The sequence below is a fragment of the Aptenodytes patagonicus genome, chromosome 1 (assembly GCF_965638725.1).
Source record: "Aptenodytes patagonicus chromosome 1, bAptPat1.pri.cur, whole genome shotgun sequence".
Lineage (NCBI taxonomy): Eukaryota > Metazoa > Chordata > Aves > Sphenisciformes > Spheniscidae > Aptenodytes > Aptenodytes patagonicus.
This window is the reverse complement of record NC_134949.1, coordinates 113,050,480-113,077,903: the sequence shown is the minus strand read 5'-3', so window position 1 is coordinate 113,077,903 and position 27,424 is coordinate 113,050,480. Positions and strand designations below refer to the sequence as shown.

Below are 27,424 nucleotides of genomic sequence, written 5' to 3'. Positions count from 1 at the left end.
TGGTGGGGAACTCAGTATGGCCTGCATCAACTTTTGATTCATCTGCTTTTTAGTCCTGGTAACAGGAAGAAAGCGATATTATTTGAGAGCCTCCAGTATGAGAATGGAATATCTATGACTAGCAATTTAATAAAATTTGAATAAGGTTTGTACAGTGTTTCATGTCTTCAAATTTTCTAGTGAAGCCGAAGAGAGCAGCTGCATAGTCTGTAATTACATAGCAAGTAATACAGATTTTTTTTTTTGGAGGAAGTGAAGAGATTTTCAATTACAAGTTAAAATTTATGACACACTATAATAAGTGTTTAAACCTTTTACACAGAAGAAGCTAGCAGTACCAGCTCTTTGGGAGAGTGAGGTTAGCTCAGCAAATGTATTTTTCAGTTGCCTTAAAAATGACTGAGTAGCAATCACATGGGCCTTTTTTTTGCATTCCAGCCCAGAACAGCTGGTTTAGCTCAGTAAATACATCTTTAATGAAATTACAACCTGCTTTTGTAAGTTGCATTTACAGACACTGTCTGATTAGATGAATATTGTACTAGAGATGAAAAGTGGCAACTGCACCAGCAGGAAGAGGTATTTGTTTTACGTGCCACCCACGCAATGGGAGTGTAGGCAGAAAAACCAAGAGTGATGCTTCAGAATGACAATGGTGTGTAGTTTACACAAAATATATTGCTAAGTGTTAAGAGATTGTAGGTTATTAAATGAAACAGAGCAGTGACACACAGCAATGAAAACCATAAACAGCACAGTAAGCTTTCTTATTTACTAAAGATTAGGAATATTCAATAAAAATTATTTGGGAGAATGCATTCTTTTCTGTTGTTGAAAATTACCCATATATTTAAACACATTAAGGGATTGTCATTATTTGCTGAGAACCACAGATTTTATATTTATTTTGATTAACTGCTCTAAGTGACAGACACTGAGGTTTAACCATAACTGCAGTTGAGAGTTTGGACTTAACTTATTCTAAGATGTATCTTAGCTCCAACAACAAAAGTCTGTGTAGATGTTAGTCTTGCTATGTTCTAAAAACTGGCCTCTCTGTGCCTGAAAAGTAATTGCGTACACATAGCCTGAGCAGAAATACTGTCTGTCACACTTCTGAGATATCTGCGTTTTCACTGTTTTCCAGGTGCAAATCTTTGAAATGGATTTAAATGCAACTAGCAGCAAACCTTATCCCAATAAACTCAGAAAAATTGGATTTTTTAAGAGGAGATCCAGAAAGGGCCCGATAGCCAGAGATGTTCTGCATTTGTATTTCTCCATGATCACAGGATAAGGCCCTGTAAGCCACAGAGACAGTAATTTTTAAGAATAAACACGGTGCTACATAATTCTATTTATATTCTGTGGATGGGATAGTGAGGTATTTAACTACAGCCTCCTCTAGATACGACCAAGGGGAGAATGACCTTTCAATGAAATATGAGTTAATAACACTACAGCGCTGTGTGCTTTGGTCGAGTTACTCTCTGTGCAGATTGTAACAAAATGCAGTCTAATGTGTATTGAATATTAATTAGAGCAAAGAGTGTGTTTTAGTAGTGTAATGGATATAATCTTTGGTTACATCAGCAAATTTCTGTTGCAATTAATTACAATTAACAGTTTTAAATAAAGGGTCGGGGAAAAAGGATGTTTTTCATATTAGCTGTATCACGTGTACTATTCATCACCTCTGGTTAGATCCAGTATGATTTGCATGCCCATCTTTTGTCTCCTAAGCTAAAGCATCAAGGAGAGATTAAGTCCCTTTATGAGGAGCATAGGGGAGAAGATTGGATGTTCTTAATAGCTTGTCAAAAGGAGACAGTGAAAGAAAGAGGTTTAATATGCTATTTGTATTCTTACTTACATCTGGAGGCAGTAGAGGTGGTTTGCAGAGGATGTTGTTATCTTGGGTTTAAGGCAGCACATGGCTGGCACAGGGCAAGCTGCAGTGCAACTTGCGGAGAGTCCGTGTAGCCTAACTGAACACAGGCAGATTTCAGCAGAGTGCAATGTAAGCATCTTTTTAGCTGTTATGTTGCATTGTTGGAGGAAACTTCTCCTGTAAAGCCAGAGATTTAATTTAGAGATAAGAGAGGGGATGAGGGGTAAAAGGGAGGCAGGGGTTGGTTTATTTTTGTGTATATAGCATCAGGATGATGTCCCCCAGTGCTGATGGGGTACCCCCTCCTCTTGGTTCTTTTGGTTGAGAATCCCTCTTCTCTTGATTGATATTTTGCCTGTCAGTGATCCCTTCCTGTTCTGTAAGTGGAAAAATATTCCTTACAGTTCTCTGAGGAACACATGGCCAAGTGAAAGTGTAAATTAGAGTATTTTTTGACATTTAAAATCCCTCAAGGCATGGCATTGAAAAATGTCCTGTAAACACATCGTCCCACAGTTACCGCAGAGGTCTATAGTCTAACCCAGTAGTTATCTGCCATTCAATTTGTATGAAATATTAAATGCTGTGAGCAAAAGTGGTAGACGTGTGGCTCTGCTAGACTGATCAGCAGAGAAACGGTTAATAACACTGACATTTAAATTGGCTTCATGTTAAGTGTCAGTTCTCACCACAGAGCTGAAGAAGAGCTATTGTTTCAGGCAGTCTGTTTGCGGATGCATGAAAACAGTCTCCAGTTGCTTACATAAGGGTCAAGGTTGGGAAAATAGCTTTACAACGCCACAGACAGCAACCATAAAGGAATTGTGTCAACTAACAGTCCTGCCTACATGTTTTCTCTTTATGCTATGTGAACCATTGGTGATCTATGAAGTGATCACTGGCAGTGCACTTGAAATAGGATCGTCACCAGAGAATTGTTTATTTTTTATTCTCTCTTATTTAACAACCTAAAATTGTTAAATTTCAGAGAATTAATGAAGTCATTAACAGAGATCTGAAACAAAATTTAATGCCAGTGGTAGTAGCCTCAAACATTGATTTCTTTGAATTTTCCACTCACAGAAGACTGCGGTAAATAAATGGTCTTGCAGGAAGGAAATCTAAGCAAACTTAATGTAGAATTTCGCTCAAAATACCCATTCTAGTGCTTGAATCTTTACTATCAGAAAAGCAGAGTATACTAAGTAAAAGCTTAGTAATCACATAGTTTTTACATTGTATTTATAAGTTTCAGAATATTGAGTTAGCCTGCTTTCTTGAAAAGTATAAGGATATCAAACAGTTTAAGCTCACTATTATCAGTTTATTGACTATTACAATTATAGAATTAAAAAGTAAAGATAGTTAACCATGCAGTTTTTCTGTGAAACCCTCAGGAAAGCAAGGAGGGGGAAGCTGGTAGTTACCTTCAAGTGGGAGTAAGATTCAAGAGCTCTGACCACAGTGTCGTTGATGCTACTGGAATGGCTGGCCTGCAGGGATTTCTTCTGCTTTAACACATTCCATCCCTGCATGGGATACAAAAGTTGTCGTCTCAGTTAAAAAACAAATAAACAAAAACTGTCTGAAAATACTGCAAAGTTAAAGTTTTAACCCTAAGAACTACTTTCCAGTTCCTATTGGTAAGTCCTATGTTGAGAATTACTTAACATTAGCAAAATGTACTTTTTAATAATATGACTTCTGGCTCAACTGCAATATTGAAGGCACTTTCATTAAAACATTAACATGACTTCATCTTTAATTACCACTTCAAGGTTGGTTACTGATTCAAAATACAGATTAGAAAATATTTCAGTTAGTTCTCTGACAAGTTTATCGTAATCATTCGTCGTGCTTAAGGCAAATAATAATAGACAAGCCAACACAAATTCTGTTTATTTCAAACTACTCATAATTTGTGTGCTCATATTAAAAAAAAAATGCATCAAGCCATATTTAGTAAGTGCAAGATACCAGTCTGGGCTCAGATCTTCTTACTGTGCTCCAGTCCTTGCAGTATCATTTTAATTTTTTAAAAACAGAAATGGTCAAAAACAGTATTTTGCTTTCCCTTAAAATTAATTTCAGTGGCATGTGCTGGGCAGATAAGTCTAAGAATCAAGGGTGCTTTTCTGACGGATGAATTTATGACATAGGCATTAATAATACAGATCTCTCCAAGTGCCTGACAAATGTGTCTCATCTGTGAGGGAAAGGACTACTTCTGGTGACAGGAGGATAGGTCTCCATGCCAAGTCATTACATGGTCTCTTAGCTCATACTTCCACTGATGTTCCAGTTTTCGAAATGTGGAGCTCTGTCTGGAACCAAAATCAAATCAGAAGCCCATTTTGGGTAATTATCGTGTGGTAATTCCCTATGAGTACTTCTCTGTGCAAACAGAGATGTAGAGGTAAAAGATGGAGCCTGCATCAGTTTAGATAGAGTTTACTGAGTCACTGATTCCCAAACATAAGTTTTGTTCTTAACTTCTATGTGTTTCCAAATTATTTCAATGGGAATAAAAAAGCAGTCTCATTTTTCTTTCTTGGGTCTCTTCTGAGCACATGGCTACTGATTTTGTAAGGCACTAGTTATGTGCATTCACATAAGTATGTTTGTGTGTAAGAGTAGTACTGCATAGTGTAATGGTTCCAGAGAAGTTGGAAAACATCGCTTCCTTGGACATAGGTATGGTTTTACAATGTTGATCCAATGACTGTAATGGTTAGATACATCTTTTATGAGATTTAGGCCATTTTATTGAAGGCCTTGGTTTAAGGCACAGTGCCGTGTGGGTTTGTGTTTTATATTATTGCAATTGAGAGTGTCCACCATAAGAAATTACAAATAATCTGCTGATAACAACCTGTAAAAGATTTTGGACTAAAGCAGAACCTGCAGTCAGTATATTTGAAGAAAATCAAAGTAATGAATAGTAACCTGTACTACTTAGCTCTTTTTCTGGTTTGTTAGAATAAGGCCAGTGAACCATTTTATATGACCGCTTGCATATATGCCTTGCACTAAGAAATTCAAGGTAATGTCACGTTGCCTTATACCTTTATCTGGCATGAATGGCGTAGCCAAAGAATAAATGGGAATCTGGACATGTAGATGCGAGGGGCAGCCGTCCTGTCGGCACCTTGGGGATAGCTGCCTGGTAGCTCAATTTATCATAGCTGTAAGCAGTGTCTTAGAGCCACCCAGCAACAAACAGCCGTGATTTCAGGGGTGCAACAGAGTAATCTGAGACCAGTGCACACAAATGTATAATTCATGTTCTCTGTCGCTGATGCAGGTTTTGCTAGGGAAAGAAAAATCAGAGACTCCTTTATCTTTCCCTCAGAAAGCTGTCACTCATATAGGTTTGTGCTTCTTTCTTCCTCCACTTATCAATGCATGGGATGGAAGTGAAAAAAAAATCCATTTCTTGTAAGGGAGCTGGCAGTAGGGGTGGCTGCATCACTGGTGGGAATGGAGGCTCTCCGTTCTGTTTCTGGATCACACAAGGCTGAAGCAGGTAATGAGCTCATGCTTCCTATCTCGCTGCAGCTTCTCTCTGGCTCCCTCCATCTGGCACAGATAGTCTAGGAGCCAGTGAAAAGCTGTGGCACTATGCTGGGAGCTGAAGTGCCAGCACCACAAAAGAGAAGTGGAGACAGAAGCTTAAGCCTCCTTAACTACCTCCTGTTTACTCTGGTTTTGGCCAGTAGCATCTCTCTATTTGGGCTTCCTAATCATTGATGTTGTGAGTAATCTTGAAGCTTTGTGTGTGTTTTGCAAAATAGCCTGGCAAACAGGCAAAAGAAAATAGAGCAAAGTAATTTTTGTGCCATCTCTAAAAAAAAAGGAAAGCCTACAAATCCTACATAGAAAGATTCTATTTTTTTTTTTTTTATTTACAGTAATGTTTTAGAAGAAAATAGGTGCCTGGTATAAATTGATGTAAAATTTTTAAGGTCAGTAGCATCAGTTCACAACAGTTAAGATGTAACTTTTTCTCTTGCAAACTCCCTTTAGCAAGAAATATGTCTTTCTGAGTTGGATTTGTTGAATTCAGTAATGCATTCTCACAACTTCAAAATACACAGCTGAAGCAAGTGCATCCTTGCGTTACCAGTTAGACCCACTTGGATGTCTAGAAATGCAATGACTCCAGCTGCAAACACAGTTTCACTACCTGTGCACGCAAAAGACAAAGAGGTGCATACTTTTTTATGCATAGCTGCATGCACTTTTTTGAAAATCTGGAAAACTAGGGGTTCTGTGAAGCACTCAGTAATATGTATATCAAATGGAAAGAAGCATATTGCTAAATCTCTCGTAACTTGAGAAAATTCTCTCTCTCTTTTTTTTATTTGATAGCCATGGAAGATTGGTGGCTGAGTATGGAGAGATACACATTTGAATGTGGGGAAAAAAATGATAACTGTGACAAAAACAGTTGAATTCAAGATTATTCTTAGATGCTTAAGCCAGTGCATGAATCCAACCTCAGTACATTAATTTGTGATACTTAAAAACAGTTAATGTGTTTTGTTTTATTTGTTATTTGGTTGAGCAGATGGTAATGGTTTTGACACAATTCAGTTTTTTATTTTTCTTCTTTTCTTGAAAAAGACAAGGCTCTTTTTCCCACTTTGTCACAGCTGGTTACCAATCAATCTCAATTCACGGTACAGTGATGATAGCACATGTTGTTCAGGGGCCAAATCTGATTGGGTTGCATTTTCAGCAGTGTTTCATATAAAAAAAAAAAAATGTGTCTGTATGGCAGTGACTGTCAGCACACTATTGTACAACTGTCATTAATCAAAACTAGCAACAATGAATGCATTCATATGTGCCAGAGACTGCCAGATTTCACTCAAAATCACCCAATTTCTATTAGAATTTCCTCACCAGCAGTGTTTTCTCATCTGCTTGTTGTTTCTCTTTCTTCCCTTCCAGTCCCCTGCCCCCCCTTCCTTCTCGGTTAATTAAAGGCAGACCTGCTCTATTACTTGTAGAACAGAAATTATGTAACGGGGTGCCCAAAAGTGGCTGGTTTGTATCTAGGCACAGGCTGACTAGCTGTTTAAGAGACCTCTCCCAGCTCAGCCCGATGGCTGAAGTCTAAGCTGAACTGAAAGGTTAAGCACCTCCAAATGTTTAACAGAGAGAAGTACTTAAAATCAATTAGATGGCCATAAACATGTGAAACTGATGTCTGACGCCCTACATTTTTAGCTGAATGTTGGCATTAGTTGGCTAGGAGTCAGCAATATTTTGGCTGTGTCAGAAGGTGTTTCTTGACACTGCACGTATTTTGAAGGCATTGCCTTCTTAGTGCACTGGCAACGTTAAGGACCAACTTAGCCAGTATGCTCTGGTTTTCTGCCTTTCCATCACCAATCCGGTAACCTCTGCCTGTGATTGGCATTAGCAGTCAGAGAGGCCCTGATCCTGATTCCCAAGTGTTCAGTAGCACTAATCCAGATGAGAGTGAACTTCTCCAGAATTTCAGGTGGAAACATCTTGCTGTGGGAATATGAGGCTCTGGGACTGAGAAGAGAGAAGACACTGTTCAAGACTGTGCAAGTGGATGCTTGAAAAACTGAAAACATATTCAGGCTTCGCTCCTTGTTACTTCACGGTCCCTTTCTCACACAAGCTCCTTGTGCTGCGGTGGATCAGGCTAAAAGCCAGCTTTCGTCCTTTCTCCTTCCTGCCTGCTTCATCTGTCAAAGCTCTTCACTGAACTGTGGTGACTTCTGGGGACAATGTGGGTGGAACAGATGACTGAGGGGCAGCGTATCAATACTTCAAGACAGCAGATGGTTATAATGTCCCATGGGTCCATCTATGTATGAATCTAATTGCTAGATGGCACGTTCTGTCAGGGTGGTCCAAAAACCCAGTATGGCCTTGTTGGAGAAGCAGCCAGGGAGACCTGGACCTCTCCTTGATGTAATTGATAGCTGGGCCATGATAGTGACATGTTTACGCCACCCTCCATTTCACGACCCAAGTGGGAGATGATGGCTGTACCCTCGCTCTGCGTCCTGGCATGCCATGCAGCTGGCTCATTCCCCCAGCAGCCTTTGACAATTTGCATGATTGGCAGGTGCAAGCATAAAGACTGCCGAAGCCTCCAAGGCAGCTGGCTGGCATGCCGGCACCAGCACATCGGTGAGATGAAGAAGAGCGAGTCAGCTGCAGCTCACAGCAGACTGGAGGGCCCTGTCCCAGGCTGCCTGCATCCCAGTTCAAGCAGCCACTCAGTCAGATGCAGACCTGCTGCCTGTCTGTTTTTATCTCGGCAGCGGTGAGTGAACCACAGGGAAGTTATTTGTCTGTGGGGAAAAAAAAGAAAGGCGATTAAATCAATGGTTAATTGTTGCCCAGCTTTATAACTATGATTCTTATATCCAACTCATATTTCTATTACAGCTCATCTCAGTTTTCTCATCTTACAGGAGCTGAATACAACTTTATATTTTTAGTCCCCTAGGGCTGGCCTCATGTCAAGAAAATAAGCGTTTTCTCTTGTCTGCAACTCTGTGGTCGCCAAAGACAAATAACCGCTCCAATGTTGTGGGATACTGTTGTCGTATTTCGAGATTTTTAAGGAGACAATTTGCCTTTTCTCTCTTACGAAAACAGTGATTTCTATTTGCCGTTGACTAGTGCAGCACAGCATGCGAAATGACATAATTTGTGAGCGGTCGAGAAGAAATGTGCCTCAACTGCATATGGCTGTTGAATGTAGCTGCAATGGGTCTGTACTGCTCCAGAAACTGTATATTAAGTTCTCTAGCGTCATAACTCCCCCCCCGCCCCCCCCCCCCAAATGATACTATGTTAGTAAAAAGTTGTCACTAAAAGTTTCTGAAGTTTGCCATGGCATCTACTTATTCTTCCCCTTGGCATATCTCTTATTCATTAGTTAAACCTGAGGTACTGCATATGCATATAATTAAGTGTAACTCCTAACAGAAGAGGTATTATATGTGTTTATATTTATCTCTGACAGAATGGTTAGCCTCAATTTGGTCTCTTTTAATTTATTTTTTGCTAATGATTAAAATGGACTTTCTGAATATAGAATGAAGCTGTGTTGTATTGCAGTAAGTGTGAAAAGATGTCTTGACTTCTCTTTATTCTTGGAATTGCTAGTAATGCTCTAATTGATGTTGTGAGCTTTAATTAGACATAACAGAACTTTAAATGTTTCAATATATAGGATCCTTTGAGTTAAGATGCTTTAAAGTCTGTTAGCACACAGTGCTCTCTCTACAAACCTATACTAAAGGAACCGATAGCAATGTATATTCTGAACACGTAAATTAACGTTTCAGGTTCCCAAAGCATTTAAAAATACTCAGAGCCTCACAACATTCCTGTAACTAGTTGCATTACATTCTTATTCATCAAAACATTTAAGGGTGCTCTTCCATATGATTTCAATATGTTTGCTGAACAAGTCTACAAGCTCTTTACTGTATAACAAAGAGAAGGTAAATTAGTTGTTCTGAAGTTATGTCATGACTGTGTATGCAGTGAGAAAGAGTACTGACATCTCCTGAAGCCTCGATCTTTCTTTAGTTTTGTGTTCCTATTTCACTATTTGATACATGAGAATCTGAAGCTAACTCTAGATTCAAGGTGACTTAATTAAGGTATCATGGGCTTATTATGTCTAGAAGAAATGTTGTTGAAAATAATTTTATGAGAGAGTATTTCAAGAGTAAAATATCCATGCTGAAAACAAGGGTTTTCCTGATTTGGGAGCCAAAGAAATTTCATACAAGATAAAGTCTCCCGTTGACTTTAATGAGCTTTGGATCAGAGCCTAAAAGAGTTTGTTAAGCATGACTTCTGCAGGATAATAACAATTTAACTGAAAATATTTTTCTAGGTGTGAGCACTCTAAATGCCTTGAGAATGAATGTTCGCTGCATGCTGAAGTACTTTGTATTATTTCAAGTTTTATACATCCTCATAGTTTTAGAATTATTACAACAGTAGAAACAAGGAAATGGACAAAGCGTAACTGAATTATTCCTAATTTCTGTTAAGAAAGAGAAAATGTTATTGTCCACCCTTAATGAATCATTTTGTGGTATTTCTGTGAAATTGATAAATCTCCTTTAATGTGCCTCTTCAATAAATGTCACCTTCCAGAGCTTAAATACATTTTTTACTGTTTGTAATCGTGTAGTGTCAGATCCTACCAACATGCTCACAGTTTCCCTAAGGGGTTTCTGCTGTAGAGAAAAACTATATATAAAGGGAAATTTCAAAATCAGCAAAAGGTAAAATGTGTAGCTCACATAGTTAAAGGCATGATAAACCTGAGCTGTCATTTATTGATAACTGATGTCTGATAGCTTAATATTATCTTATTGCTCTAGATCAAGGACAAAGTGAATGATATTATTAATAAAGCCCTAATACTGAGTGAACATAGCAATACTGATTTTATGTAAAGTTTCTAACTAATGCAGAGTGCAATAAAAATGTCATGAAGATTAACGCTTGGTGGAATTATCCAATGCTAGATAATAATTTATCTTCCAAAGTTGGCTGCAGGATAGATTCAGACCGGCATATTCCAGGTGAGAGTTTCGTTCATTTCTGTTGTCTACAGAAAGAGTTTTCATTCTTTTTCTGTAACGCAGGTATGACATCAAAGACGACTACACTTTACGCATTAAGAAGGCCATGAGCACAGATGAAGGAACCTACACATGCATTGCTGAGAATCGAGTTGGAAAAGTGGAAGCCTCTGCTACCCTCACTGTGCGAGGTGAGTGTTCCCACGGAGGGAGGGCCTGTGTCCTATATGGATAAATTGTTTTCCGACAAAATGGGCCACATCCTTACCTGGCATTGTTTGGGTTTCACATACCCTTTGCAATTGCGGGTGCTGGCACTGATGTACAACAGAGGTGAAACCCTGGTCCTGTTGATATCTCAGGCAAAGTTTTAATTTACTTCAATGGGATAGGATCTCCCTGCAGTTAAAGAGTTGTTCCAGTGTTTTTTTATTGAAGAACACATGTATATATATGCATAAGAAAGCACTACGTAACCGTGGGCATAGGCTTTAATATATGAGCCATCAGTTTAGGCTATTCTTCACGTTCCTTTCTCTAATAAGTATAAGGAGTATAGTAAGTAACTCTGTTTATTAATGCCAAACATAATACAGATAGCATTATTATGCGATTAGCTCTGCTATAATTAAACTCTCTACCATTACTCTTTATCTGAAAGATAAACCCCAGCCAAAGGAAAAAGAAAATCCTAATTAAATTTTGTAAGTATTACAAAGTAAAGACTAACATATTCTCTCCTAAAATATTCTTGGTCTCTAGTATCCACTCAGTGTTTATGTGCTGCTGTTTGATGTGGTAAGGAGGTTTTAAGACTGGTAGAATAATGAGTTGCCAAAATGTCTTTTGTGACAGTAGATATAGACATGCTGAAGATTATGGGGAGAGAAAAAGTTTTTAGGCTAATATTTCCATATGAGTAAATAGAATATAATAGTTATTACTTCAGTCCAAAAGATAAGCAGCAATTTGGCACAATGGATATCATGCAGACACTATTTCACAGTTTAGTGGTGCATGCTGATGGTTTTCAGTAGAGCTGTGAAAGGTTAATAAAAACATTTTTAGCTTTATCTGTTCTTCTCTTTTCATACACATTAAATCAAATGTTCAAAGTCTCAGTGGATTGCTTTATTAGAACTGGGGTCAACTGACCCAAGAGGCCAGCTTCCATTTCCATCCATTTAATGCATGGACACAGTTCAGTTTAATTTGCTGAATTCAAAGGGAAAAAAAAGCACTGAGTGACTTTGTAGGGGGGGAGATGTTAGTATATAACAAAGAAAAGAGAGTATTGTGATAATCCATCTGCTGAAATATTACCTCAGTGTTTGCTTTAGACAATAAGTGATAATGCAGCTCTTCCCATTTTAAGCTGAAGAAATAGGTTTACCTGCTACATGCTTGTGTAAGAGACTGTTCTTCCATTTTGTAATGCGAGAAAAATAGTCACTACAGCGAACTCCCAGAAATACTCTCATTCTGTTCCTTTGTCACAGGCAGAATCATGGTATCCAATAAATCTGGCAACCAATTCGATAGCCTTTAAACACTCCTAGAATTGTGTATACATTACTGGAGCAAGCCTTTTAGATTTGCTACCCAGACTTGTGATATAAACAATAGCTAGAACCAAGCAAAAAGTCCTTTGAAATCACTGAAGCTTGAACCTGATGAAATTAAGGTGAAAAAAAACCCAAGGAAATATATAATTTAATCGATTTTCCTCCAGTAAAAGCAGGTTTTCATTATCTTGGGTATTTTTCCCCCCGGGTTTGTCATTTATAGTCAAATTCATAGTGTTTATCCAACACAAAGGAAGCCACAATATTATAAGCATATTAAATGTTCAGGATATGACAGAAAATGAGAAAAGCCAAGAAATTCAATGGAGAAGGTTATTACTCTGAATTTTCTGAAAGCAAAGGACTGGGCAAAAGCCTGTTAACTTTAAAGGGACCGTGAACAATGGTCCTTTCAATTAAAGGAAGCCTTAATTCTGAATTCTTAAACTTTTGCCAGTTTTGTCTGAAACTGCTTTTACCATAACCACTCATCATATAGAGGAGCAAAAACACATAGCACTTCAGAATTTACTTTGAGGGTGCCTTGGTCCTTGCAGGTGTCATGTTGCCAGGTTTCCAGCTGTAACTACAACAGCATTATCCTGCGCTCCCTCATTCATGGCTCCATCTTCTCAAAGCAGGGGACGAGGATGCAGTCAGGGAGTTTGCGTTACACTGTCACAAACAATAGCAGAATTTGAATTCTGTGGCTCAGCCTTCATGCCCTCTCTTAGAAAGGTGCACATTACTCTTATTCCTTATCTCTCTGCAGAAGAAGGAATACGTCCGTAATACTAGAAGACAGAAAGTCTTCAAATAGATGATGGGTGAGAAAGGGCAGCAGGCTTGAAATAGTTAAATGAAGTGGGTATGCCAAAGTAAGGATAAGGCCACAGAAAGGCTGAGAACTAAGAAGGTCCTTGCATGCTGTGGCACCTCTGGATCTGCATATCTTACATTTGACCCTAGCCTGCACATAAGCATACAGAGCTGGTTAACTTCTTAAAAAAAAAAAAAAAAAAAAAAAAAAAAAAAAAAAAAAAAAAAAAAAAAAAAAAAAAAAAAGGAAAAACTTTGTGCTGTTGCTCAGAAATGTGTAACTACTTCTACTGCTAAAATAAGGGAAGTTTGGCCTACCCAGATGCAACCTGGAGTCAATTTTATGTCCAACTTTTCAGCTCTTCTGAAAGGGGATGTCTCTATTTTATTAACGGAGGGACTGACAGCCCTCTTCCCCAGCACAAGTATAATGAAGGGCTGTTGCTATAGTCAAGAAATCACCTGTTGCAGCAGCAGCTTTCAATCTTGATACCAACCTGAAACAGTATTAACCTGTGGATCGCTCAGCAGCAATTTTGTTAGGAAGTAGAAGTTATCTGAGCAGTAATTTGGGAGGTTCTGGGTTGAAATCCCTGTGGCCATTTCAGCCTATTTGTTATATTTTCATCAGCACTGTCGGTGAGAGAAAAGCAGTGTGCTGTAAGCTTTCATGCCCGTTACTGAATGAGAAAAACTGTCCTGGGCTTTCTGTAGCCCTTACTGCTGTACTGACTGGCCATGCTTAAAATTCAATTGGTATTTGACTCAGAAAGCAAATGCCTTGCATCGACTGGCATGACATTTGGCACTCTGCGGCTTCAATTGATGTGTTCATCGGGATCTAAAAGTTTGTGCTAATGCAATGCATTTTTTCTTTTATCAGGCATTAACAATGATACTTGGTGATGGCATGCGAAGATAATAAAAATGTTTCTCAGAGAGTGGTTCCAGTCAGCTTGTGCAGATGCTATGCTCAAGTAAATGTGATAATAGTGGCACGTAATTAAACAGTAACAACAGTAAACATTTTACTTAGGCTGTCATTTGAGGGGTTAGCAATCATGGTAGTATCCATAGTAGAAGGTAACATTACACGTCATGCATTCTGACAGATATTCTTTTCTTTTTTTAATTTCTTTTTTATGTTCTCACTACACCATTGTAATGTCAACAGCTCGCCCCGTTGGTAAGTAACCATCCTTCTATCCATTTTAGCATGGCTTCATGCAATGCTTCATCTTTCATTTGCAACAGCATTTAAGTGGCTGAAATTAGCAGCCAGTGCTTAATAGTTTTAACTGTCTAACACCAGGCAAGTGATTTTGACTGACAAAGTGCTATTTCTGAACTTTGTGTTTTCTGCTGTGTCATGTATAAACGCATTTGCCAAATCGCCAGCAAATACCAATCAGCGAAACGGGGTGGGTGTGGTGATACTGAGCCAAAATCACTCATTCAGTTGTTTTTTAACAGTCTATTTAAGGGCCTGGTATAAAAGCCATTGAAATCAACAGAAAGGATGGTATTGACTTCGGTGAGCTTCTATCAGGCCCTAAACGATCAGCTCATTATGCTTTTATTGCATAGCAGTAAAAGCACAGGCTTTGCATGTCCCGTCTTTCTTGTATCTTTCAAAGAGTTTTGAAATTAAGTAGTACTGAAATTGAAGAGGGGATGGAGTAGATTTCCGTGCTTGTTAAGAAAGTTCGTCATTGATTTTTTGCCCTTGGGTCATCTTGGAGTGCATTTTGGAATGCGCTGTATAGGATGCAGACTGTTTTGAATAACAAGTCCAGAGGAAGACCACCTCTGGATTTTGAATTCCCACACTGAAAATTTGATTCCTTCCTATATCTTTGAAATTAATTCTGAAAATTTATAAAAATCTAACTGAGCATAATGGAAAAATTGCAACTGTCAGTAGCTGAAATTCACTTTTGGTGTTCAGAAATATCCTGAACATATTATTTAATTTTCATTCACGGATGTTTACTCTGTGCCTATATGGATTTTTCTAAATAATTTAACCAGTTGCACTGCTCCTCTGATTTTTCTGGTTTGTGTTTAGATGTATCTTTTAGAATAATAATATGGTTACTCTGATTTTTTGGATTAGTGTGAAAAGTATGTACTGGTGTTTACGGAGATTGCTGAGGGGTTTGGTCTGTCTTTATGTAGTCAAAACTTATATAAGATATGCATTTGACTAAAGTTTGTGAGTTTGAACTTGTCTCAGCTCTTCACTGTTATGAGTTGGAGGAAGAGAGGTTGGAATAATTTAAAGAAAAAATCCAGGTTAGGCCTCTGTTTCCAGAACTAAGGTGATCCCATGCTTATTGGCTTGCTTGAATTAGCATATGCAGAGCCAAGCCAAGTACCTCCACAGTCATGGCATGGTTTATCCATACTGGGAGAATTCCCTGTCTAGAATGGAAATTCACTGTTCTCCATTTGGGATTTTGATAGCAAGCTTTAAACCCCAATCACTACTGTATTACTTTGGCATTACGCTAGTTCTCAAGAAATTAATTCCCAGCAGTCGTAACAGTGTAAAACTAGAGTAAACTCATAAGAAAATTTTCCTTTGCTTAGAAAATGTAGTATGAATTCAGTTTGCTTCTAATGTAAATCTCTCATGTTGGAGGGGGTTATGGCTAATAAAGAAATCTCCTTCATTCACTGAGAAAATGCCGCAAGATTAAAAGTATTTTACTTCTAGATATTCTTCTCACTTTGCTCACTCTTAAAAGAAAGGCAAGAAAAAAAATCACAAAGTAGAGACTGTTTCAGGCTCTGTGAAAGCCACATAAAATAAATGACTAGAGATTCACAAGAAAATGATAGGTTTCAGCAGTGTTCGTGGTGTCTCACTGCAGGCCACTGGTTCTTTTTTAAGACTTTTCAGGCCATTGAGTCATCCACAATTCCATCTCCAAAGCTTATATGCAAGCTCTTGGTCTGAAGTTACTTTGTGTCCAGGTATATGATCCCCTTGTGTGACCATGCTGTGGTCAATTTGTCATGTTCCCTGCCTACGCTATTTTATTTTGTTACAAGTGAACATCTGGTATAAAGAAAATCGCTCTTTTGTATGGTTTATTTAGGAAACATAAATTAGAATGGTTGACTTTGAAATAATTATTATATGGTCATATGGTCTTTATCAAATTATTTAATTTAGTGATTATCTTTGTGAATTGTGAAAAGATTGTTAAGTAAAGAAGTCCAACCCCAAAGATATTTAACATATAGAACTCCCATACAAGTGCGTATGTAGTGATTGCTGTATATAAGCAGATCACTTTCTTTAGATCACTTTTATCTGATCCTGTACCTGTAGAAAAGGCAATGGCTGTCCTTATGACAGTGTATGCCTTTATTGTTTTTTGCTTAAGAACCTGAAATGAAACTCATTTCTACAGTTCATATCTCTCTTTCAGTCAAGAGTAGGCAAAGCAGGTGGCTACATATCCTGTTTGTTGAAAATTTAAAGCCCAGTAAAGTAAAACAAAGTAATTTCCCTCTCCACCACCAGTTCCCCACCAAGAAGCCCAAATGATCTTCTGTTAAAACTGTCATTTGACAAGAACGGTGAGTCAAATCTTGTAGCCTTTTTTTGTTTAGGAAGTTAACTGGAATACAGAGCAAAAATGCCTCTCCTTACAGAAAGGAAGCTAAAGCAAACACTACTTAATGTTATTAAGCTCCCAGCTCTCTAGGAGGATGACATTTTAACAGAAGTATATTTATATATTTATGTATACGTTAAACTGCAGGGGAGCAGTTTAAAAGTTTATATTCTTTCGTGACACCTGAGAATTATCTATGTACCTCTACCTTTCATCACTACCTCCAATTCAAAGCAGACATGTTTTGACTTTATTGTGTTTTAAACAAGACCAAACCATTTTCTTTCAATGCCTTGTCACTGAAGAATACAGGAATGGTTTTTTTAATGTTCCAGGATTGCAGTTCTTGTTGCAAATGGAATCATTTTCATTTTCTATTCAGTTTTTGCCTGTTCCAAATATTTATATTCTGTTAGTTGTGATATTTTTATTTAAATTTCAGCTTGAGTGGAAAATTCAGGAGTGGGATTACCAATGACCGTGTTAGGTTATTAACATATGGTATATACTACATAGACAAAATGAGGTATGGTACTGCCCGAGGTGGATGGCAGCTGGTGAATTTAAAAGCTCTATGCCAGATTACTCATCATGTTTGGATTTGCTGCTGGGAATAAATGTGTTGGCCATTTCTAAAATAGATGTTCTCTTATTTATAACCTTTTGAAAAGATTTCCGACAGGATTTATGACAGATAGGTTTACGAAACAAGATATTTATCCCTATTTAGACCATTTCTGTTGTTATTTCACTCATTAGATGGATTTTCCCGATAAGCAAGTTAGTATTTTCTCACTTCCTCATTCTGCTGTATTTCTTATGGCAGTTGAGCAGGAGAATAGCCATTAAAAGAAGCACAAAAGTTGGGAGGAGCCCAAAAGTTTCATATAGTCCCACCGAAAGTAACACTGACCCTCTTTTCAAAAGCATTTGCTATACTGCTTTGAGACGGAGGACCTAAAGTTCAAATGGAAGGTCTATGAAGATCTGTCTGCTGTTTGTTACCTTTTTACTAATCATCCAAAAAGTCATTCAGATGACAGAGTACTCAGTTTTCAAATTAATTTCAACTACGTCCAAGTGAAAATACAGTTCTTTGCATTTCAGTTGCCTTACAGTAAGTCAAGTTTACTTAATTTATTGTCATATGCTATGACTCATCTTCCCAGAAAGAAGTGACGTGCAGCAAATAGCTAGATACTTTTGCCACCTGGATAGAAATAAAGTATTTGGAATTAACTAAGGAAGTAAGGGGAGACCAACCAAGTTACAAAAACTTCACTTCCCTACCATGTTGGAGAAAAGAGAAACAGATAAGACACCTGCCATGAATTTTCCAAATTTCAGATAAATTAAATGCAGTCTACTTACATTTAAGTGCAATGTGACTATATGATGCATTTCACCCTGCTCTGGGAAGTTTTCATGTCATAAATCAGCCTGGCATGACTTATGCCAGACTTATGGTCTATTAAGAGTGGTGCAGCATGAAACGTAAAATAGAAAGGGCTGTATTTTAAGCGAAGTTGTATTAGGTGTTGCGGCTTGAAATTGTATTGTTCAGATGGTTCAGATTGGTAAGTGAGAAAGATCTCTCGTTATTCTTCTCCGTTCTGACTCTTGTAGGGAAAGTCTATATAGGATGAATGCTTTTATTTTTAGTATATTCATGAAAATATCACCTTCATTTGAGACACTGAGGATTTATACAGTATCAGTAATGGTGACTGGTGTGTGACAGAAAAGATGAGATCATGCTTGGCACTATGGTGCCATCTTTCAGTGGCAGAAATCTCAAATCTGTATCAAAGTGTGGTATGTTGCCCGTCTGCCTGCTGCTACCACCTATAGAAATTTTCAGAAGAGAGTAAGGACACCAGTGGACATTAGGCTTTTGGGATTTGTTTCTTCCTTAGGTGAAAGAATAACGCATCATTCTTGTTTAAAAATAAACGAATTCTTGAAATTAAAGAGAAAAGGTTGCCATAGAATGAAATTCAGATTTATTTGTATACCAGTAAGAAATTAAACTATGGAGCTGATTTGTTCTGACATTTCTTAGCCTTTTAAAGACCAGTCTAAAAATCCTAAAGTCCTTAGTATTTCTACTTTGGCAAAACTCCACTAGCTGAACTTACACTTGAATCCCGTAATGACTTCAGATATCATAGAAATACGACGTTTGCAATATATGGGCCAGAATGGCTCTGCAAATGGACATTGAGCACATTAACCACCAAGCATTTAAGTGCTGGTCCACAAAACTCGGCTTCATTTCCAGATGCTCCAAGTCTTTTTGGGTGTGCCAGGCAGTGATCAGAACAGAAACATAGAAGATCTGGTAGAGGATTCTTCTTCAATGATAGACGGCAGTGTATGTACTTGAAGTTTTAGCAAGTCATACTGTGACGTCCTGGCTGATTCCACTATGGTACCAAGTATGTGCCAGTACTCATACCGTTTCTCTTAGAGGAAACCCAGTTACAGCAAGTGCAGGAAGTGATCAAGGGCCTCCTTTTTTTTTTTTTTTTTAATTGCTGAACTCTAGCTTGGGAAAGTTTTAAGAAGTTTAATGTGTAAATCTTTTTTTAACTTTCCCGAAGCATGCCTAAATCGGTGGGAATTGTTTTCTTACTTCAGTGGATTCTGAGTCTCTCCATAAGTCTTTGAAGATTAGTGTATGAAAAAGTCTTTTGATGTGTTGCTCCCCCCAAATTTTTCCCTTCCTTTTTCTAAAAGGAGAAATTGCTTACTTTTCCTTCAAGAGGAGCGTGGAAATCAATACATTAATCCATTCACTTTTCCCTTTACCTTCTTTGCTCAATTGCTGCTAGCCGTGTTACAGTTTGGATATGATCTCAGTATTATTCAACAGTAAAACGACTGTATGCCCCATTCCTTGAATGCTAGCATTGTCAATCAGCATAAATAGTCTTTTTTATTCCTCACTCCTTTTCCTCTCTTCAATTTACAGTGGCCCAAATTGAGCAAAATATCTCCTCTCAGCCTTTTTTATTCTCAAGGGTAAACAAACCAGGAACTTGTCATCTTTCTCACTATAGATGTAGCCTGTTAGCCTATCTAGGCTCTTTACTCTTCTCATCATCTCCTTAGCTCTTCTCTTCAGCATGTGCATTCATGCGTTTTTGAAGGAGATAACCAGATTACACTCATTATTTTGATGAAATCTTACTATATCAGCAAGGGGTGTGCTTTTCTTTTTTAAACACATTACCAGCAAAACCTCCCATGACAAAAGGAATCATGGCAGATTACATGTCTTTTTGTTGGCATAACTTGTTTTGTTTGCTAAACTCACAGAAGGTATAGTAGCACCAGCCATCCCCTAATGGTACAGTTTCCATTAGCAAGCGGGCTAAAGTGTTAAGATTTTAGGAAAGCACATCTTTTCTACCTGATCTGAGCAAAAGGTGTATCCTGAATCTCAGACACCTGAGGAAAAAAAAAATAATTAAAAAGCATTGTCTAGAGTAGAGAAAGACCTGAGTAAAGTTATTGGGCAGACAGAATCAGTGCTACCTCTCTTTATAGGTATCAAAACTAAGTGAAGGACTTTCTAGAAGGGATTTTCCAGGAGCATCTGTAAGGTGCAGGGGCCGCTTAAAAGACATGATTGGACAAGACATAGTAAAATAGAGATGTATGATTAAAGGACAGCAGGCTACAGTCTAATGTTGAGAAGAAATTCAGACCAGATATTTAAACTGAATGTTTAAATGTACTGTAAAACAAAGAGGAGGAGGGGGTCAGGAAAGATGCTGCTGATGAACTCAGAGCACTGGAAATGGGGGGAAGGGAGAGGGGGAGCGGGGCAGAAAGTAGATGCCTTTCTTTTCTGCTATGTAGGAGACAGAGTTGGATTTTTTTATAATTATTCTCATAGTTTTGTTTTATTGTCATTAGTCCTAGGTAAGAAGGAAGAACAAATCCTTGGTAGTAATTTTTTTTTTGTGCTTCAACTTTTGTTATAAAAATGATAAATGCAGATTTGGCAGTTATGTTAGTTGAAATTGGCAGGGAAACTTTGAATATAAACCAAACCTGCTTTTTCGTTATTGTTTATCTCACATCTCTTTTTTCCACCATGCAGATTTATCCCACTTCTTTCTTTTAGGTCATCCAGGGATAAAAGAGAGATTTTATGTGTCAAAATATATAGGACAGTTAGTGGTTTTTATTTATTGATTCTCCAGACTTCTTTCACCTAAACCTATAGAAAAGAAAGAAAAAAAAAATGCTTCCACGCTTTCAGAGATTATGTGCTTCAGTGTTTCAGAACAACTGAAAGATAAAAATGTTGTTATATGTGAAATTCAGAACCTGAATTTAAATTGAAGATTAGAACAATTAGTCCAGGTATGAAAGAAGGTTTAGCATTCTCAAATGATTGAAGTGTGATCTTTTCACACTGTTGTGTTTCTACATGGCTCATATGAAAACAGCAAACAAAACGATACAAAACAAATGGAATTTCTCACTTTCCATGAGACAGGAGCAGCGTGAAGGACACTTATACCAGAACTGGTCTTGGTAATAATCTTGCTGAGACCTCACTTCCCCCTCCTTTCTACCTCTGTCCCATTGTAGCCTGATTCCTCTCCCCCAGTGCTTCCTTTCATTCAACCTGCTAAAAGTTCTCCCCGCTTGCCCCCTGTGCTTCTAATTTTGTGTATTTGATCTATTGGTGCAGGACATACGAGAATTAATTTTGAAGCAGTGTCAGTGTTAAAGATGGTATCCAAGCTATGGATTATAAATATTCCCCTAGGTTATAGGAAGCTGCTTTTCAGAAGAATCCAAACCAAGTACCTGCTTCACCACCTCCACCTGCGTAATTTTAAAATAATATCACAGATCTAGTGAGGGGCTTCATGAATCACTTGTTATCCCCACAACGTACCCATTCCTTGTTTTTATTGACAGAACCATCCATCTGAAGAAGAAATCATGGAAGAAAGAGAACACTCCAAATGAACAAGGAAGAGAACACAGTTAAAGAAAAAACAAAATGTCCACAAAATGAGATCTATGCACTTGTTTCAAAGTCCAACTGCACTCATACGGACTAGGGAATAGTTATAGATTCCTATGCTGACATGATACTTATGGGAGAGAAAAACAGGAAACTCATTTCCCAGGCAACTCAATCGTAACTAGCATGCTAAAAAGTTACTTCCTTCCCGCTCTGTGAACACACTTAATCACTGGAGCACACTGTGAGATTGAGAAGTCTTTTCACTTTAAAGAAAATGACCATCCTAGACTTCCATTAGGTTATCCCTGATAAGAAATATCTGAATTAGTAATAGGCCTAAGCTGTCATCCTCTCAGGCTTCTGTAATGGCTCCTGTGTCAGAGGCTACACCCTTGATTTGTCATTAGTCATAGCTAATAGTGCACTAATAACTTTGTGTTATTAAGAACCACACATCACTTTCGGTACCCATTAAGAAGATCTGAACTTCTGAGGAAAGAACTGCTGACTCAGCCCAGGTTCCTGGTGTTTGAGACTGGAAATATTTTCTGTTTTCCTCTATTTACTCCATCAGCAATAGTAGCCTTGCAAACCATCTTTCAAAACTCCTAGACTTTCATATCTGCACTTTTTGGCAGCTCATGCCGTGCGAAGGGCAAACGTTGCTACAGCAAGGTATATAAATAGGGTCTTACAGTTTTCTTTTACATTTGTATCACAAAAGTATCCAGAAGTCCAGTATCTACCAGACCTCCTAGACAAATTTAACCAACGACACACAAAGATGGGGCATCATTATTTTATTTCAAGATTTCCTATACTGCCTTCAACTGTTGTCTAAGCCAGTATCTGGAACTAGCAAAGCAATCCTACAAATAAGTAGTCCTACTCCATAAAGGATGTCAAGGGTTACCTCCCTTTTCAAAATACGTAATACTTCAGCTGGAGCTCTGGGGGCTTCTGCTATCCTCTGTGTAAACATCTTAGAGGCAAGTCTTGATCTGTGTTTGGTAAGACTGGAACTGAGTTTGATCTCTTAAAGTATCAAGACATATCAAAGATCAGCTGAAGTGGCCACAAGAATATTGTCACTGTAGTAAGGGTTTGAGATGAGCATTGAGATATCCAGTTTCAAGTCTTTGAGGGCTTTGCAAAAGGCGATTGTGATGTTGATGGGGTTCCAGAAGTCAGAAGACGATTTGGGGAAGGTGCTATTATCTTATCACCCTAACTGACTCTCTTACTTCCAGGCAGAGCTACTGAGTATTGTACCAGGTGTAACTTTGATTGTTCAAAGGATTATTATGAAATTAATTTATTGCTGCAAATGTACAGTGCTGAAAAAGACTGTAGATGGGAATATTAGGTTGGTCTGCTGTCTCTTCCCTGCTGCAAGCAGAGCTGAGTCTTAAAGGATCTTGGTGCTTTACCAGCGAGTGTGTTTCTGCTTCTTCCTCAAAGCTTTTTCCCCTATCAGTGAGCATTATCTGAGTTTTGCTTAGAACATTTACAAGTCAGCATCTTTCCCCTTGCCCCCTTTGAACCAGTCACAGAAATATGTTTATGGATAATAAACAATTCCAGTTTAAAATGAAGCACTCATCTTTATCACTTTAGCTTGCCTAAGTAATCTTCATGATGAATTTCATCTACCGTTCACTATCAACTGAAATAAGTTGCAATTAAAGGTTGTCAGATCTGTAATTTAAGCCCTTTAATATTTGTCACTGTCACTCTTTTCCTGTAATATATTATTTTTTCAATGGGTCTGATCTGAAGACCACATAAGCCAATAGGAGAATTTCTACCAACTTCAATGAGCTTTGAATAAAGCGTCATATGCCATGGTATATGAGGACATTTTATCTAAGTACATGTAATTAAAAGATTACTAAAGTTTTCATTATCTGAAAATTGTTTGGATTATGTAAAATGAGTTTGGTCTCATAGTGGCGGCCTTAGGTAATTGAGGATGTTTAGAAAAAAACCAAACAACGACAACAAAAATCCCACTGATATTAGTTGCTGTGGTTACAATTCCATTTCTGCTTGCGCTAACAATACTGGACTAAAACTTGCTACAATATCTACTTTTAATTAAAATCACAGCAATATAATGTATGCACCCCAGGGCATGTGGGCTGAGGGAGGTGCTGTGAGCAAGTCACGATAATAAAATTCCCTTAGGATCATTGAATTCAATGTGAACCACAAATCACAAGATCAGCTTAGAAAACTGTGTCACTGGAAGAAAATGTTGCTAGTACTTGATATGGGATCAGTGTACTTTTTGCTATAAAGTCACATTTTCCTGTGATAATTTTCCCCTCCCCTTCTGAGTCTTCTGCCACGTTTCTTATCAGGTGACCAGAGTTCACCTAGGAGGGATGAACTCACTGTCTCAGTCAAGCTTCTTTACATCAGCAGCTTTATCAGCTCCTGGTGACTCAGCGTAACCTTTAGTATTCAGTACTGGGAAAGAAATGAATGCAATCCATCCCATCAGATTAGAGATTCTGCTAACTATTAAGATTGGAGAAGAGTTAGAAATCCCTTTGAAATAATTTGCAGTATTTGTTTCTTCTTTTTTTTTTTCCCTAAAGCTCTTTAACACTTGAGCAGAGGCTACCTTCATACACATTTATTAATAGAATAAAAGATCATTCAGTCATGCGTGAAATGACATCTAGAAAAAGTGCAATAGAATACATTCTTCCCATTTTGAACAACATAACTAATGCTCACTGCTGCTCATGCTTTTCTATCTCCATTTTAATTCTTGCAGCAGAATATTCTTCTGTGCTGTAAAAACAGTTCTGAACATGATGTGATTAACCTTAGGGTCCCCCCATCCCCTCATCTCAAAGCCCCCTCGTACATGGCCTATGCTTTCTATTCATGTTCAACCATCTGATTTCCATATCATCCTGCTCAGCCTCACAAGCGGCTATTAGCATAACAGAGCTTTAGTGTGACATTGATTGAAGCCAGCGCTTGCTGAATGCAGTATCAAAGCATAATTTGCCAGAAATCAAATCTAATTTACTGTGTACTATTTAAATTTCTCAAAAAAAAAAAAAAAAAAAGAAGTTTCAATAGAAGTATACTAGGTCTGTCGTCTTAATTGTTCTTTTTTCATATTTTTGTCTAGTCCCCTGGAATCCAAGCAATATATTTCCTTTTAGAGCCATTGTCTTTGACTTTCAAATGTCAGTTAAGCAAGAGGTTTTCCACTCTGTTTATTCCATTCCAGTTAATGTTACATCTGAAACAGCGAAGGGTGATAGTTTGATAGGCACAACAGTTTTCTGCTTCATAACAGTTTTTTCAACAGATTCTTCTAAAGACCTTAATGTTTAGTTTGAATCAAGCATTAAAGTACCACATAACTTTAACAGCTGAAGCATATGAAGCCTGATGTTATTTCTCGAACTGTACCTTTTCAGAATGTTTTAAAAATTCACCTACTTCAAGAGAAGCAATAATGGCTTGAATTAGGTTTTGTCCAACGTCCCACTGAAGCTGGGCTTTGAGGAAGTAATGATCTCAGTTAACCTTTCTGCAAAATGGGAGTAATAATATTTATCTATCTTTATAAACAGCATCTATATATGAAGATAATGAGCTCTATTTTTAGGAAAATTGAAGAGCCCAAGTGCTTATTCTGTCAAAGAAACCTTGCTGTCTCTGAGCAGGGTGGCGTTGCATTCTCTGGGGATAATGGCAGTCTTACTGCTTTGGTAGTTATACTTGACCAAGAATTACTCCTGCAATTATCAACTGTTACTTTCAGTTGACAATTTACATTATTCAGCTGGAAATTGATAGATAAAACCAATATGGTGAAAACATTGTTTAAATGCTGTAAACAAGGTCATTTTTGTCAGAGGTTGTCTATAAACAGAGCTATAGCTGAATATGACAACAAATTGTTACAAAATGGGGGTTTCCTTCATTATAGAACCCTGTCTTTGAATAAACTAAAAAAACACATACAAGGTTTTATTTTTCCAAAATGATATTTTTCATGTTCTTTAAAATTATGGTATTAAATCGTTTGGGTGAAGGAATTGGTTTTGTGCTCTGATTTATGTAGTGACCAATACAAGTCAGCTCCTTGTGAGATCAAGAGATTATATTTAAATAAAATCTCTGATTCATTTATTTATTTTTATTGTGAATTTCTAGTCATTATGGCTGCAGAGAAAAGCTAGAAAAGATATCCTTGCATAACCATACTTCACTGTTTACTGGAGTCTTTAGAAAGTCTAAACTAGTAGCTATGAGGCCACGGATCTTCTCTTCATCTAGTATGGCAAATGCTGGAGACGACTTGGTGTGTGGCAGGGAGGGAACAGAACAACAGAGTCATCCACGTCATTTGGATTATCTGGACTGAGCTACAGCCTTAATTCCTGCTGCTTTTCCTTGTGTATTTTTGCAAAAGAAAGGACCAGTTTTCTGCTCTTAGGAAAGTGAGAGGTGTTCAAAATTAGGGGTAGGTCAAAAACTATAAACTAGGTAGAACTAGGATGTTTATCTCTCATTGTTCCTTGACTACCAAATTACCTTAATCTGGTCCTTGGAAAGTCTGCTACAGCAGTAAGTTCAGTGCTATTATATCTGCTCAGAGCTTTGAATTACTGACTTACAGTACAGCCTTGCGTGTGTGAGATTGTTTCAGATGAACCCTTGAACTTACCTAACTTGCATTTATTCAGTTATGTGATTTGAAAGATAGGCTCATGGAAATGCCGTGCCCTTCTTCCTTCTGTTGAGCTGTCTCAGACCACCACCTGCATAACATACCCCCAGTGCACCAAGCATGCCTACGAAGTGATCTTAGGCATTGATCGTGCTTAAGTATGATCTATGGGATGGTCTCCTGACACCAGGTTTTTAGCATCACGATAGAAATATTATGGTCTTGAGGCCACCCATAACACAGCATAGACATAGGACTCATGTATAGTTCCTGTCAAATGCAGATATAACACCTGAAGAGGTTAGAGTTTTTCTGCTCTCCCTTCTGCCTCAGGTTGCTATTGATTCTATATTAATATCCTGGGCAATGAACTTCTATGGCTGAGCAGCACACACTGAACTAATTCAATGACCTTTATTAAGTGGGTGGTCAGAACTGTAGAGATACCTTAGTGTAAGGTATGCCTATAGGAATGGAGGATTCTAATTCACAACTTAAAGGTCTTTCTCTCTTTCCCTTCCCATATAATTGAATGAACAACCACATGTGCTGATTACCACATTACTGCTTTCTGACACCTGTAGGGTGTCATTGCACACAGATATGCTAGGTAAAACAAGGTGAGGGAAAAACAAGTAACTTGCTGCAGTCCGGCACTTTAGGAAGAGTACAGGATGAGTTTGGATCCTAGAGTATGTGTAGCAACACCTATGCTCTTATAGAAACCTCAAAACATATGGGTATAAAGAGGCAGCAGCAGGGCACCTAGCCTAGCCCTTCGTCCCTGCCCCTTCAGAAGACCTGCTGAGGCCCAGGGAAGAGGTGGATGCTTCTCTTTCCAGACGGGTCAAAACCTGTGCTTAGGAATGTGAGGCAGAAAGAAGAGTCCTCGTGTTGTCTTCACCCTCTGCCTTCTAAATTGATGGTGATTCATGTTTATTAAGTGCTTTGCAGTCCTTGTTTTAAGAATGCATTAAACCAGTGCTATTCAACTGGTGCTTTTTAGACTCCTGCTGATCTGTAAAACCATGGGAAGTACCTCATGAGATAACTGTAAAGTGTATTTAAAAAAAATCAGATCTGCATACATTTCTATGCAGTTCGCAGATTTGTGTCTGTGCTGTCAGCAGGTGTAATCGGAAGCTGGGTCTTGATTGCTCTTCGTGCCTAATTAAATAGTTTGTAATTATAATGGTGAAAAGATGGTTTTCTA

The 27,424-nt window shown here is 38.0% G+C and overlaps 1 protein-coding gene across 14 annotated transcripts in view; it reads left to right on the top strand.

Moving 5' to 3' along the window:
* ROBO2 (roundabout guidance receptor 2) overlaps positions 1-27,424 on the top strand; it is a 484,548-nt gene that overhangs the window by 348,805 nt on the left and 108,319 nt on the right. For 9 of the 14 annotated variants that reach the window (XM_076352008.1, XM_076351953.1, XM_076351981.1 and 6 more), the window contains exons 6-7: positions 10,561-10,688; positions 14,056-14,067. In XM_076352008.1, coding sequence (XP_076208123.1) covers positions 10,561-10,688; positions 14,056-14,067 — 140 coding nt within the window. The remainder of the gene's footprint in view (positions 1-10,560; positions 10,689-14,055; positions 14,068-27,424) is intronic. The other 5 variants (XM_076352017.1, XM_076351963.1, XM_076352000.1 and 2 more) reach the window with 1 other exon arrangement.